Below are 15,978 nucleotides of genomic sequence, written 5' to 3' on the forward strand. Positions count from 1 at the left end.
TGAAACAAAGAGTTGCAATCCAGGGAGACTGGAGTGTTTTAAAATGCACCTCAAAGAGCCAAATGACCTTTATGAGTTTCTAGCTAAATTTAAAATGCTTTCCAGAGGCCTGGCAATGCAGGGCAATGCTCACCAGCTAGCAAGGCAGACTGGGGGCAGTGGGACCAGTTTGAGTTAGGGCATGTGCCAGACCCCATGGGAATTAACCGGTGGCACTGGCAGGGAATGCCTCAGTTAAATCTCACAGGACTGTGTGCAAATCATGGGTTTTAAATGAGACACAGAGTGGGCATTGGACTGAGGGCACCTGGCAGCACCTGGGGGGGCTTATTCAGCCTGTCTGAGAGCATGGGAAGCATCTCTGTGTTTTCAAACTGGGTTTAAAGGTGCAGCTGCCAAAGGCAGAGCCAGCCACGGCCAAGCTATAGAGCTGGGGTGAGATGAAGGCACGCAGGTGTGGGGTGCATGCCCAGAGGGTGCCTGTTGGCATAGTGGGGTGTGTGGTTCTTGGGGCTAGATCTGATGTATGCACTGAATTAATGTGTCTAAATATACAGATGCATCATTGCCCCACGCCACCCTCCACTGCCTCCAGCAAAGAAGCTGGGGGGATAAATCAGCCCAGCTGAGCCAGGGCAGCTGTGGGTGAATGAGCAGCAACTGGACAGCCAGTGAGTGAGCTGGGGCACAGGGCATAGGCACTGACACCTTCGTGGGCCATGGTTTGTTTTAAAAAGAATGAAAACCTCAGAGCTGCATAACCCTGGGATTGTGGGGGTAGGGCACACATGGAGGGGCATGGGATATTCAGGGAAGAGGGGTGCTGCTGGAGGAGCTGCTCCACAGGAACTTGGCTGCTGGAACTGGGGTCAGGTAGGCTGTGATCCCTGTGTGTAGGGCATGTGTGGGATGTGAGGGGTTCTGTCTGTGTGTGGAGGGGGGGAGTGTGGAATGTTTTGGGCTCTGTGTGTGTGTAGGGTGTGTGTGAGGTTCTGTGCGTGTTTGTAGGGTGTGTGTGTGAGGTTCTGTGTGTGTGTGTAGGGTGTGTGTGGCTGCCCCAGCTCAGGGCCATGCCAGGGCTTTCCATGGACATAGGGACTCTGTGGCACTGACAGCACTCAAGCCACCTTCCAAGAGATTTCACATGTGCACAGAGACTTTGTTTCATATTTTATTGAATTTCATTTATATTAAATTAAAAATATATTTCTGACAGATTCATGTAACAAAAAGGCAGAACAGTTTTCAAATTGTTCAGCTGGGATGAGCGTGGGTTGATGCAAGGTGGGTCGCAGTCTACATTTGCCTTAACAAACAGATAAAGCTCTACCCCAAGGACCATGAGGAGAAACTCCGGGCTGCACACGGGAGTGGGGAATAGAACCACACAAAGAGAAGATCCACAGGTTTCTTCCCAGCTTCCAAACAAGACAAAAGGGAAGGGAAAGGAAAAAAAGAAAAAACCCAAGAAACCATGAAAAGAGGGGAAATTATGCTAAAATATGTACCTAATATTAACCCAGGTCAGTAAGTATTTTAACAGTGTTTAATTCTCGACAGCTAAAATATGAGAAACGAAAGGTTAAAGTAACATTACGCCACACACGATTGGCATACCCTACTGTGTAAGCAAGTGCAGAAAGTCTGAACACACCACAATAGTGCTAAAACACAGAATCACACAGAATGCTGAAAATGGTACTTCTAACCAAAACCAGAGGGTGGGAAGGGAGAGAAAGGAAAGGGGAGGAGCGGCTTAAATCACAAGCAAATTACCTATATACAAATCAACCCTAAGGACAATTATGTTCCAAACAATGATGTCCACAAGGAAAATAAAAGCAACATTATCCTTATTTACAAATGCAACTAGCTGTGTCTTTAACAAGCTATAAAAATACTATTCACATTTTCAAAGTAACATACAGTAGGTTTTGAATTTTTTTTTTTTTTTTGTTTCAGAAAGGCAGCTAACTCTGAATGCATCACTTCGCAAGAGATGAGTGTCTTCCCCAACATGCTGACACCTCTCTTCTTCTGAAGGTACTTCATAAGGCAGAAGTATGGTTGTTTTATGTTGTGGCTCTTTCAGAACGCGGAGAATTGACAAAAACCCAGACCACCCCATCTCTGCTGCTGGTTCCTCTGGGCCAGGCCATGCTGGCACCGTGATCAGGAGTCACCAGGAGCTCAGTGCTATCCCAGTGTGACTTCCCAGGTGGGAGCCTTTGATTCCAAGGGGACAGTAATGTCATCCCCCAGGGCCTGAATTTGAGCCTCATCTGAAAAGTCAGTTATCAAGACCACCAGGTCAGGAAATACAATTTGGCTATCTCTGTTCTTAGAAAGAGACTTCTTTTCCCCTCAGTTTCCCTTCCCTATACTAGGGCTGCTACCTATTTAGCAATTCCAGCTTACAGTGTTGGGGAAGTAGCAAAAACTGGGCAAAAGAAGGGATTAAAACCATTGTGAATAATGTATCAAATGGGTACCAATTTCCATCATTAAAATGCTATAAAAAATTACCAGTTTTCTCATTCACCTGCATTTTCCTCTTGCATTACCTCACCATAAGTACCCCCACAAGCAGCCAGCACCTAGCTCCTGTCCCATGTCCAGAGGAACAGTGGTTTCATGCATTCAAAGTTAGCTACCCCTACACAGCTGCTCAGTTAATAATCGACCCATTTAACAGCAGGACCAGTTTATGCTACATATGTCAGAGTACCTTACCTCGAAAGAACGGCATACATATCTACACTTGGAAAATACCAGTCACAGTTCCCTACTGTGGTTATCCCAAAAGGGTTTAGTCTTCAGAGTGCTATGGACAATGCAGTGTTTCCCCCCTAGGAGAGCTAAAAGGTTGGGCTGGGGACCAAACTGCTTGCAAGCGGTGCTCAGTGACAGCCGATGGCTCTGTGTACCTGTGGCCCTGGTCACACCTGAGCCAGCAGCCTGAGGGTGCTGGGCAGGATGCACCTTCATCCCAGAGGGTTCATCCAGAACACCACTGGAGCATGATTTCATGGCTTTTTTATTGGTGAGGGGAGAAGAACTGGGACATAACTACTCACACTGTCTAATGCCTTACAAAACTCCCCTTAAAACCTCTCTCTGCCAAGGTCCACAAAACTTACTTCTAAAATTAAATAATAAAAAAGGAAAAAAACCCAGCTTTGACTCCTCTTGTTTCCTATTGGGATGTCCTTGGACTTCCCCCTCACACCTTTCCCTGTATTGCTGCTGCAGACCCCTGGGCGGAAGGTGTCTCTCTGGCTCTGGTTAGGAGATGAGACTGGCTACAGTTCAAGCCCCACTGAGTGCCATCACCATCAGTCACCTGAACACTCACAAAGTTCCCTAAAATTGCTCTGCATTGTCCAAACTTACAGGCAGATCCTAGCCATCACTGCAGCACCACCTCCAACAGCCTCAGCTGCCCCTGATTTCCTCAAGAGCAAGGAGTCTACCATCGGAACAAACCACTATTCCACACAGTGGTAAAATAAAATTGTGCTAAAATAACATTAAAACTAACATGGAGACATGATTTTTGGACATTTTAGAATGGTGCTTCTAACCACATAACTTTATTTCTGTTATTTGTTCCCAATCTGAAAGCCCCATTTGTAACACTGACCTTTTCCAACTGTGTAACAAATGCTTAGCAACCGGCAGAAAATAAAAAAGAGGGAATCCTGCACACACAGTGGTGCTGCAACAGTGGTGCTGCACTGAGGCTGCACTGACAACTGCAGCTCCCTGCCTGATGGAGCACAAGCACTACAGCCAGCCACCCTACCCCACCCAGCCCTGGCTTTCTGAAAAATAATCTGAAGCCAAATCCAAGATTTTTATCTAACCACAGATGAGCTGTTTTGTCAGCAGCAGAGGTCGAAGATCCACCTGAATGAGTCTATAGCAAGTGACAGAGCTGGAAATGAGCAGGTGCAGAGACTTCATGTGCCACCACGTTTTGAAAAAGCCTTCCCAAAGGGAAATTGAGGTGACATCATCCCCTCTGAGGTGCCCTCTAAGAGCCAAAGGGGTGACTGAAAACTGCAGGCCCAGCTCTCATTATTCTAAAGCCTCTGTTTCACCATTCACTCTCAAGTCAAACAGCCTTCCAAGCATGTAAGCACCTATCTGAGCTCCATAGTTCCAAAATGTGCTTGGGAAACCCAAGGTGGACGACCTGAGACACCAGCTGTGCAGGGTGAGGGGAGCAGCCAACCCTGACTCACGGGCACTGCCCAGCTGCCAGCCCTGGGCACATCTGGTGCTCCCATTCCTTCCTCCCTAAAGGGCTGGCACGCTGGAGTGTGAGTGTCCCTGTGTGTGCTCATGGGTGCTGCAGTGGTTGCTGTCCCTTCTGTATACCTGGGCTGCCAGGGAAGCACAGCCCACAGGGATGCCTCCAGTTATCCTGGGGAATTACATGACCAACAGCCTCATTCTGTCTTGTGCCAGTCTCTCCTCATCTCCCAGATGGAATAAAAGAGCTCAAACAATCCCACCATTCCGTTAGCTACCACCATGATACACAACACCTACACAGACACACCATTAGACAAAAAAAGATTTTTTTCTTTGATATCTGATTTTCCATCCCCAAAACCAAGCTGTGTTTCTAGGCTGACTCACCTCACAGCTCATACTTCTCCCATGTGCTGCTCAGCTCTACCTAAAGCTATGGCAAGACTGGATCCATAGAGTCAGGGCTGAACTGCTGTTCCAGAACTGCCACTTTCCTTCCTTCTGGGCTGGGATTGATGGTGGCTGAGGGTGAGGGAAATGCTCTCCCTCTCAAATCTTTATTGGAAACAGGTGTCAGATCATTGCATATGAGCCTTGCAGTCAAGAAGCACATTTCCTACCAAGTAAGCAGTACATCCAGGGGTAGGTAACACAACATTTCTCTGTACACGGAAAAGGATTTCAGGGTACCTGAAACAGACCCACATGGTGGCTCCTATTGCAGATTTATTTCCATCTCTTGCTACCTGAGAGAGACAACCTGTTTGAAATATAGTTGTAAATACTCTGCTACATCTGAGCCAATCGCCATGTAAGAATCCCTCCTGGCTGTTTTGCAGAAAAAGAAAAATCTGAAAAGAGCTGAAGAAGTAAACTCAAAAGTAGCTGGTTTCAGCCAATTGTGTTACAGTGAGTCAATCGGCCCCAGCATCCATGTCTGCTTGCAATAACCCTCAGGTAGATAATAACAGCTAAGACAAGTATCACTGAAAGAGACCAGGAAAAAATAAGCTATTGTTCTCTTTCCTTTAGCACGTTGCTTTGTGCCTTGGACAAAGGCCGATCCACACTCGGGTAAAAACATGCTTTTGAAAAGTTGGTCACTGCTCTCCTGTCACACAGGCCACAAAAGGAGGAAGGAGAGCATTTATAAACAGGAGACTGCATTCTAAAACCCACAAAACCCAAGTGTGCCATGTACAGATACTTCTGTAGCATTAGAGAGTGAATTACACCCAAAGCACTTCTGTTGATGCGCTCACCTGCTACTTTGTGCTGACAAAATGCAGTTTGTGTGTGGAAATATGTGCTCTTCCCCCAAATCTGTCATTATGCATTAAAGAGCCTGGCTCTCATCTTTCATCCCATATGAATCCCAGTTGAATGCTTGCCATGATTTTGCCACGTGCACTTGCCCAGGTTCTTTCACCAAGCCAGCAGCAATACCCAATAAGGCAAAAATGCAAGTTAGGGACAGCCAGGTGTTTCTGCTGATCAGATTAAAGCAGCCAAACAGTTCTTCTGTCAGTTCCCCTTTTTTTCTTTAGCCATGGTTAAACTATCTGTTTCAAGGAGGCAAAACCTGCCAGCATAGCTCAGAACTTCTCTTCCAGAGGAAAGGAGCAGGGTTCAGATAACTGCTTCTCTCACCAGGGAAAAGAGGTTGGTTCAGCAGCAGCCTCAGCACCACACAGGCCAATCTGACAAAACCACACTGACCCTTGCCAAGTTGGGCAAGGGTAGTGACTAGCATGGCACAAAACACAAGGGCCAGTTTTGGCAACTGCAACTCAAACCAGCAGCTCAGAAAATAGTAAAAAAAATAAATTGTGAAGCTGCAGTGTGAGGAGTTCTCCCTCATCCCAAATCACTGTGTTCATTAAGCCTCTGCCTGTCCTCTGCTATCCCAGACCCCACTAGCACGGCTCAGCATGGCTCAGCCTGGCTGCGAGGCAGAGCCCAAGCTCCTGTTCCAGCTTTTCTGCTGCCCCACTTGCAGGAACCTCTGCATTTCCATGTTACTTAATGTATTATAGCACACCCACAGTCAACAAATTAAATTAATAAATAATTCAAGCCTTGTAAGAAATAAAACATTAAACTGTTAAACCCCATCAGTATTTACATTTGGATTACTCCACGGGCTTGTTTCCAACACGAGCACGACTTCATTACCAGAGGAACAAACAGGCCTCAGCTTGTGTGAGCAGCTCCATCCCAGTGCCTGGCTCTGGAGGTGTGCCTGCCTCTGCCCCAGCAGCCTTTGAGTTCATCTCTGAATTCAAACATGTGAGCTGTGCCAGGATTTTATTTTATGTTTTTTCTCCATTAGGAGTTACTCTATTACAAGACTTGTTCAGGGACAAATCAACCCTCCTCTACCTACCTATGGTACTGCGGGCAGCTGCTGTGCTGAAACGGGACACGCACATTCCTGTGCCCATCTCTGTCCCCAGGCAGCTTGGCAGCGTTGTCCCAGCCTGGCAGACCTTGGCCTGTGCATCAGACGACACCCTGTGAGCACTCCTGTGGGGAAACCTTCCCTGGAGCAGCCATCCAGGGCCTCGTTCCACCCTCTGAGCCCCAGCCCCTGCCCAGTGCCTGCCCGTGTCCCACTAAGATGGTGAGGGGCTACCAGAGGCACCAGAAGAGGCCCCTCAGTGCAGGATTGTATCCATCTATCCCATGACAGTGGTCTCCTGGCCATTTGGTCCTGTCACTACAAACCACCTTGGTACGACTTGACCGAAGATCTCCTTTTAACAGCTCAAAGATCTGTACCTGTTCTTGCTGCTTTCAGAACCTTCAGATATGTACTCAGCGTACACCTGGTTTCAGCTGGTCGGGACACACCTGATGCACAAACAGCTCACTGGCTGAAACAGCCTTGTGATCACAGAGTTTGTTTTCCATCTACAAGGGTAACAACCAACTCAGGTTTGAAATCTCTTCACACTTTTGTCAAGCTGACCCTCAGCCACCAAGCTTTGGGTAACTATTGCTTGTTTCTTACTCCTTCCTCTGCTTCCCTAAGATTAAAGGTGGCAAGCTGTTGCAATGGCAGGAATTCAGAGGAGGATGATGCCGTTTCCAGACCACTGGTTGTTGCTGGTTTTGTTGCCAGGTTAGGTCACCCCAAAGATCTCAACCCTAACAGAACTGAAGCACATAAACTGAAATACTGCTGCACCACCCAAGATTGCCATCCACCAGGTTTTGCTTCTTCACTTTAAAAGCCTTGATGGATAGAGACAGGCAGATCTCCAAAGGTACCTAATAGTTCCTTAAGATGTTTGGTGGGAAGTAGGCTCACAAATGCTCTTACACACACGGTCTTGGTGTGCCAGGAGCAAGCCTCGGTGTCTCCGGCCCTTATGCCTCCTTTCCCAGCTCCACCTGCCCCCAGTCACTAAAAACGTCCAGAACTCTGGTTTGAAAGAGATTTCCAAAGAGGAGCAGGTCAGGGGGTGTCTACCTAAAAAATGAGGTTGATAAAAGCAGAACTAAGTGCAAGGAGACTGACTCATACTTATTTACATTTTTGACAGAAAGCTCTGCAAATCATGCACATTTTAACTTCTCAAACCTCATATGCACTGTCTTCTGTGCCAGAGTAATCCTCCTTTTAGAAAAATGGTATTCTGTACTGTGCTGCAAGCCAGAGCAGGACATTTGCCTCCTCTGATCCTTTCCAGGGATTGCTCTGCTGTCCTTCATACAGCAGCAGGAAGAGCTGGCTGCTCTGTCACTGTATTCTCTAAAGCAGTCACTGCATCAGCCTCTCAGAACTGGCAGACGTTGTTCCAAAGACTTGATTTGCTTCATTTTGGCATTTCCACAGTCATCCTTTACATATAATTATTATTTCTTTTTTTAATTTAAAATTATTATTTTGTATTTTGCTGGTCACTTCCATATTGCTTCATTCAAAATCCAGAAAACAGTTCAAATAAAATCAGAGGTTAAGTGCAAACTAACTTTCCAGTGAACCGCTATGTGCGTTTTCTCCAGTCCAGTGTCTGTCTTCCAGTTTAAAGGACCCTTCCCACCCCACCCCACAGAACATCAGTGACCCCTATCAAACTCTTCAGTTCTCTGTCTTATCCTCAGTGTTGCCTGACAGCATCCCCAGCTCCCTTCATGACCATGAAGAAGAAAAAGAGGGAAGAATTAGTGATGATTGTTTGAAGTGTTTATAGTCAGCAGGTATAAAATAGGAAAGCAAAGCTTTTGGCATACAAATCTTCATTTCTTGGCCTGTTTTTTAGCTTCAAAAGGAACATATTGGAGGTGTGGTTTTGTTACTCTCTTCTGAAAGGTATTTTGTGTTTAAAGTGTTTGTTGTGTTGGCACACATACAAAAATGGTCGTTTCAGGGTACCAGTTCTGAGCAGGAGTCTCTGTGGCTGGGAATTGGCACAAAATCACGGTGTGGCTCAGAAGAAGGGTTCAGCTGTATGTGGGAATCACATCATCATTTCTTGGAAAGCCACAATGAAGATCTGAATGTTTTTGAAAAGCTACACTAGCCATTTTCAGTTGCTGGGATAGAAAGTGTTAGAGAAAGAAATTGGATTCTCAATCTCAATTACTACGCTATCACACAGGATATAAAAATTGTCCATTTTTCACCCTGATGGAAATTGCATGGAGATTTCCAGGAGTGCTGTACAGACTCTCATCAGTTCCTGCTGAAAGAATCAGCCTTTCTGTGGCTTTCCCTACACTGTCTGGTTGAATCACTGAGAATGAGCTCGACAGCAGCACTGCCACTGGCCTTTCCTGGTACCAACTGACTTCTCTGGACATCCAACCCCCTGCATCTGCGGAAAGTGGGAAAGGCCAGGTTGTACATGCCTTCTTTCAGTCTCTTTCCTTCCTTCCTTCCTGGTTCCAAACCCAATCTGCAACCAACTCCGAAACATCCTTTCACTTAGAAGTATCAAAAAATGAGTGAACTGGCAAGAAGAGGAAGCTCATGGGAGAAAGAGAGGGAGGGAGGGAGGGAGGGAGGACGGACAACGGCAAGGAGAAAGGGAGAGCAAGAGAGTAAGAGTGAGGCAGCTACAAGGGGTTGCCTTTCTACTTCTGTGAGAGCACAGCCACTACACCACGGTATTCCGGTGTCTGTAGGGCGGCGGGGGCAGCACAGTGCCAGGCTTCAGGGAGAACTCAGAGAGGTATTCAGGATTCTCTGCCACTATGGGCCGGATCCGTCCATTCTGTTTGTAAAAGTATTTTGTGCTGTACTCTTGCAGGTAGTCCGGGTGCTGGAGGGTGCTCCGTGGGGGCAGGCTGTGGTTCCAGTAGTCTGGGTTGTCAAAGGCCTTCTTGGCTTTCTCCGGCAAATTGTTCTTCAGGTACTCGGTATTTTCCAAGGTGTTGGCGAAAGTGTTGAGGTACAATGGCTCGTTCACGTACTCGTCCTCTGCTTTGGGCTGCCCATTGGGAGCGTTGTGGTACTCTGGGTTGTCCACAGCTTGGAGATCTCCATTCTTTCGTCGGGAAACAAATGGGTTCTCTTCCACTGGGTTTAGGTAATCTAAGGAAAGATAAAAAATAAGTCAGCCAGGAGTGGTAGTAATCCGTCCATGTAGCATCACGTGACCAGAAGCAGCACTTGGACTAGAGCACCCTCCACCTCAGCCATTGCTAGAACTCCAGATGGGATCAGGAGCCAACTATGTTGAACACACACTTGTGAAAAATGAAGTACTTACAAGCTAAACAGACAATATGGGTTAAAAGAGATACCTTGGAAGACTGATTTACCAAACACACTGGCCAACTAAACTACAGCTCTTACTGAGCCATAGCCTGTGTGCTCCCCTGGACTTCATCTCACTGTATGATCTACAGAGCCAAACATGCTGCCCGACTCCTGCCTCTGCAACCTTGGACCTATTAGCAAACCCTCTGCTCTGCAGTCCTTCCATCCACAAAACTCTACAGGAATCTTAGTTAAGCCTCTCTGCACAAAAGCCTATCCCCAAGGGCTAACTTTTAAGACAGCTTCATTTCTAACAGAACAATTTGCCTGATTAAAAACCTTCCGTCCCTGAAGGACAAAGGGCCTTGAAGCATTATGAAAAAAAAAGTTATACAAATGAGCCCTGGAAAGGGAACAAGAGAGCCTTAGATCAGCTGCAAAACGGGACTTGGAGCAGGTTGCAGTTGCCTCAAATCACTTGCTGTGGATTAACACCCCATTTCCAGCAGCATGGTGCTGCTCAAGGGCTCTGCACAAACCTCACAGAGTCCTGGTGCAAGGAAAAAGGCCCTGCCTGCTGTCATGGGATCATCTGGTTTTACCCAGAATGAGGCCAGAACTATTAAAGGTAAAAGTTCAAGACCCAGTGAACACCTTTGAACCTGCAGCTAAGATGTCACTGAATATGAGCTGAATAGTGGGAACATTTTTTTTCAGTGATGACAGCCAAGCAGTGCTTTGATTTGAACCCTGCAGCTGGCAGGGAACACACAGCGTGTGGCCACACCATGACAACCCTGTGTCTGTGCCCAGGCAGTCAGGAAGGAGCTGCTTTCTCCTGAGCTGCTACTGCCACATCCCCGAGGGCTCAGGTGGCTCCTGCAGAACTCTGAGGATCTCCAGGGTGCACCTGTGTGGGCACATACATGTGGGCTCACACTGAAAGGAACTCACTGCAAGGGAGACTCCCACAACTGCTACTGCCATGGGTCATGCCCAAGGTCTCCCACCATTCCTCTGTCATGCAACACAAAGGACAAGTGGCTTAGCAAACACAGTAGTGACTTGTCATTTACATTTGCATTTATTAATTTCTTTACAGCTAATGCAAAGCTTTGGATGAAAATTAATAATGACACATCCCCTTACATCTAAATGACTGCTATCATTACTTAAAGAGGAAGAAATGAATGAGGGCAAACTGGGAAGTGCAGCATGCTGAGCTGGCACAGATTTAGGCGATCTTCCCCTTGCAGTGATGCTCTCTTTAAAGCACATCTTGTTCTTTCAATCCTAGACTTCTCTTGGGTATAAAATGCCAGCTGTGTGTATCAGTTCTGTGGTAGGTTCAACATGACATTTACCAAGCACAATGCCAAGAATAAGAAGATCAATAAACAAAGCAAAGTTGGGACTATGGCTGGCCGAAGATAGATCCTTTCCTTGGAAATAACTGAAGATTTGTGTTTGGATAAGAATGGGACTTGGCTTTTTTTCATTCCACTTGTTATTTCTCAAAAAAAAAGGGGGGGAACTACCAGCTTTGACATACTGGCACATTTGAGCATTTCAAAGTAGAAAGTTAAGGAGAGAAAACCAAATCCCCATGTAAAGGAGTATTAACCTAGTCAGAATGCTTCAACCTTGATGGGTAACTAAATAAAGCCATTTTTGATGAAAAGCTGCTGATGTACAAAGAGAAAAAATGCAGCCAGGCTAGACCAGGAGCCTCTCTGGAAAGCCAGTATTTTACCTGTTTTAGGTTTGTCTCGCATCGGTGTCATGTACCCATCCTCATCCAGCTCTCCCCGCACGACCCGCTCGGGAATGAAGACGGTGGGGTCAGCGCTGTACCTCTGGGTGCTGCTGTCCTCTTTTGCCAGGGTTGCCACCTGTTTCCGCAGCGTGCCATTGCAGCAAGTGTCTTCAAAGATCTCTGCTGTGGCCCCTTGAGCAGCTGAGGCTTCTGGAATGATGCAGCCCGGAGCCCTGTACGGCATCGGCACCTCCGCAGTGTAGCCACCATCCCGGTACACAAACTGGTTCTGTTGGAAGGAAGAACACAGCATGGGAAAGGAGGATCTTGAGGGGAGAAGCTTCAACAGCAAGTCATCGCTGTGCCTCCTGTGCCTGCCCTGCCACGCTGGGCAGGGGAAGCCCTGCCCATCCTGAGCTTCCAGGCTTTGGTGTCGACCCACAAAGCATCCATTTGCCCAGTGGTGCTCAGTGGGGATAGAAATGGGGCAGGAAAACTTGTCTCCTACTAGGGATGTGGAGGCTGGACACACACAGCTGCAAGAGGTGAACGTGGTATTTCCTCTTCTATTACTCTGGCAACCTCCCCTGATTTCTGACCACACCCCTTAAACCTCATGTTTGGGAAATCTCCTGCTGACTGGGGATAGAGGCCACTATCACCTCTGTTTATTCCTGGGGTGATACTTTTAGTGTGTCCCGTGGTGAGAATCATGGGGTCACCCACACCATGTGTAATTCCATCAGGAAGTGCATTTCAGGCTGGTGAACTGTGTATTCGCACCTCAACTCAGTGGTTCAACTCAACCTACCATTCTGCTTGTCAGCACGGGCATGCAAGGAAATTTCAAAATCATGACCTACAGATAGGAAGGAAAGATGTATAGATTCATTCAAGCCTTTTTCCTAAATGCTTTTTCAAGAAAAGTTGTCAGAATTTTGGGTGTGGGTCCTTCGAGTTTGCACACGAATCCAGGCTGAGTCTGGAGATCTTAACTATTTGATTCCTTATATACACACATCATTACCTGTTTGCCTTTGGGTCATTTATGCAGGAAAAAGGAGTTTGAAACAGAAAAAAAGTAGTGAAGAAAGGAGGAAAGCCTGAAGGATGAAGGCTGAATGTGAAATACTTACTCCTGACATAGGGGTGTAGGCAGGAGGAGGGCTGTGTCCAATTTCACTCTAATAGGAAAGAAAAATGGGTGATGGATACGTAACAAGAGGTCACACGAATGAAACAAGTCACATGAGCTGTATGAGCTAATTGGGAGAAACAGGCACATCAGTCAGATTTCCTAACTGGACCCAAAATTCAAAGAATTCAATCAGGGCAAATGCCTCATCCCCAACAACAAGCTGTGTGTCTCACCAGTGTTAAACAGAGCCACTGATCTCACTTGGGCTCCCTGTGAGTGAAGGCCGTAACAGAAGAGGGAACATAAGACACTTTACCAGATGTTACCTTTTAAAGGGAACACACACCAACACACACTGGATACACACTTTGCAGCAAGCCTCCAACTTCACAGGCTTGTGCAAGAGGATTGTTTGGGATAATCAGGAAGGTCCCTTTATAATCAGGGAACACCTTGAAAACCAGAGATGCTGTGATTGCCTCCGAACCCCTCCGGATTTACAGTCCACTTGTAATGACACATGGGCAATGACAGGTTACAACGCAGCATGTGTTAGACAAATGGATAAAAAACATCTCCTGAGCCTGCCAGATGCTACTTTAAAGCCCTGCTGATGGCTCTGAGACACTGCACTGCAGGAAATTTAGCCTGCCTTGCCCTCTGATTTCGTATTTACTTGAATTCAGGCCAGCTTTCCATCTACTCTGAAAAGATGGAGGAGACTGAAGATAGGAATGGAGTAAACTATGGTCCATGGAGTGTGGTAAAGTTTTAGGCAAACTCATGGTTACATGCAGGATCCAGAGAAGGAATATAAAGTGGTGACTAGAGAGAAACAACTCTCCCAACAGTGAGGAATCCAAAGCTCTGTTGGGAATCATCTACCCTCCTTTTAAAGCTCCCAGCTTCCTTCCCCACATCTGCAAGCTATGACACTGGTGAGAGAGTTTCCTGCTTTTGTCTTCCCAGGTGGCTGCAGCCCCCCAGCCTGCAGGAGTGGAAGGAGCTGTGGCAATGCTGTGCTATCACTGTGTGGCAGGACACAGTGTTTGGCTGCTGTCCAGGGTTACAGGCCCTAAACCAGGGACTGTCACCACTCCTTTTCTATCCCGTGCCACACCGGGATGTATCACACCCCTTTCATTTACATCTCCCTGTTCCACACAGGCACTCCCATGAACTTCCAAGGTTGGTTCATTGATTCTGGATGAAAAAGGGCTGAGCTGTCTTTGAAGTACTTTCAGTTCAGACATCTTTCAGTGATGTCTTGAAGACAACTTAGAAAAGCAAGTCTTTTGCCAATAGGCTTGACTTCAGCACACAGGGCTATACCCCTCTGCCAGTAAATGTTTAGAAGATTAGCAGCTTAAAAAAGTACTGTTCTAGGATGGCCACATTATGCATCTGTGGGTTCTGCTCCACCCTCAGCACAAAAGGCTAAACCCCCCATCCTATCTTTAGCTCTTCTTGGCTGTGACTCTAAATACATACTCTGCAACTATAACAACACAGTAACAGGCCCTCTTAGCACAGCCCTGTCCCAAGATGTCAGGAGACAATGGACTGGCATTAATGCGTTTATTGCTATTTTTGCTGACAAGACACTTTCCAGGCAGTGGCCTGCCAACTAAGATCACTATAATTGTGTCTTTTCATGCCTCCCCATTAGCACTGTACTAAACATATCTGTCTTGCAACACCCCTTACCATAGAACCTTACACATGACTCTTCTCCACCACTGGTGTCTGCACATTTTTTTACTTCTTTACTGTTTTTCCCCAGGAGTTGATACCCTGTGGCCACTGTTCCATTGAAACAGGAGGCAAAGAAAACAGCCGTGGTGCCATTTAGTGGGCTTCAAAATTTAATATAATTAAGTGTCCTTAAATTGACTGGTAATTGCAACGTGAGGTCATAATTTTGTAGGCATCCAAGATTACCCTCCGACAACTCTTATTGATCAGGACATGAATCACACTGTGAGGACAAAATATATTTGAATTTTACCAGGTAAAACTTAAATAGCTTGTTTTGTATGTGAAATTAAATTTACTTTGTTGATTTTTTTTGGGGGGGAGGGTTGTTGTTTTTGCATCTTAAATACTATCTTGAAAAAATTAGAGGGTGTTCCTTTACTGAAAAGCTCTAGAATTTTGGGGTTCGATCCTGAAACTCTTGCCTCAATTATCATCTCTGTCTTTTTGAGATAGACAGACCTTAGCAGTTGGTTGCTCGAAAACCTCACTACATAAGCCAACTTAAGAAGTCTCAGCTTGTATACTGGAAAAAAAAAATCAATACTGGCTCCCTTTTGATGGTGTAATGTGTGTTATATCCATTAGTTGTGGAGTGCACACGTCCACTGACAGGGGAACTCATCACACTCCAGAAGGAGCCTCACTTTTTTAACAGCCCATGAGCAGCCCTCCTCAGAAATGCCCAAGATTTCATTCGGTTCATGATTGAATTTTAGGCAAAAACATGACAATGGGGAGAAAGGATAAAACACAAGAAAATGTCTCCTACAGCCTTTTCCCAAGGCCCTCTGGTATGAAATACCAGTGACACATCAGCTGTTAGGACAGCTAATGTTTGTGTAAAATAAGCCTTGATCAAGGAGTGGTAAATAACATTTCCATGAATATTGGCTTGTGTTACTGCTTTCTATTCATTAATTTCATTTTCCAATTCCTTGCTTCTAAAATGTCCCAAATGTAAATATCTCCTCCTTTATATCAGGGACATAATATTTTCTGGCTGCATCTTAAACCGTAATGAAAGCAAAGCCTTGTTGGGTCCTGCCACTCATATTTGTGTAGCTCTGTGAATAGGCCTCTGCCTTGTCTCTTCTAACTTGGGTCTAGTGTCGTGCCCTGAGCCTGGCACCCAGGGCTGTGCTTCTCCTGCTGCCCATGGCACAGCTCATCCCACTCCAGCTGAGCACTGCTGCCTTCATGGCTGCACCCAGAGCACATTTCATGGAAGAAATGCTGGAGGCATGCTGCTGTGGGATTATGAGTGGTACAGAGCTGCCACCACATAGAAAATAAGCAACACTTTCTTTACAGCCTGAGCTGGTACCTCCATGTTTTGCTGCCAGCACAGACTCCCCA

At 46.3% G+C, this 15,978-nt stretch overlaps 1 protein-coding gene across 5 annotated transcripts in view; it reads right to left on the minus strand.

Annotated features, from left to right (window-relative positions):
• Window positions 1-1,157: 1,157 nt before the first annotated feature.
• The window catches only part of ERBB4 (erb-b2 receptor tyrosine kinase 4), a 576,015-nt gene continuing 561,194 nt past the window's right edge, over window positions 1,158-15,978 (minus strand). For 3 of the 5 annotated variants that reach the window (XM_039554927.1, XM_039554924.1, XM_039554925.1), the window contains 3 exons: window positions 12,863-12,910; window positions 11,724-12,015; window positions 1,158-9,802 (listed from right to left, as the gene is read on the minus strand). In XM_039554927.1, coding sequence (XP_039410861.1) covers window positions 9,366-9,802; window positions 11,724-12,015; window positions 12,863-12,910 — 777 coding nt within the window. In that variant the 3' untranslated portion in view covers window positions 1,158-9,365. The remainder of the gene's footprint in view (window positions 9,803-11,723; window positions 12,016-12,862; window positions 12,911-15,978) is intronic. The other 2 variants (XM_039554926.1, XM_039554928.1) reach the window with 1 other exon arrangement.

The sequence above is a fragment of the Corvus cornix genome, chromosome 7, assembly GCF_000738735.6.
Source record: "Corvus cornix cornix isolate S_Up_H32 chromosome 7, ASM73873v5, whole genome shotgun sequence".
Taxonomy (NCBI): Eukaryota; Metazoa; Chordata; class Aves; order Passeriformes; family Corvidae; genus Corvus; species Corvus cornix.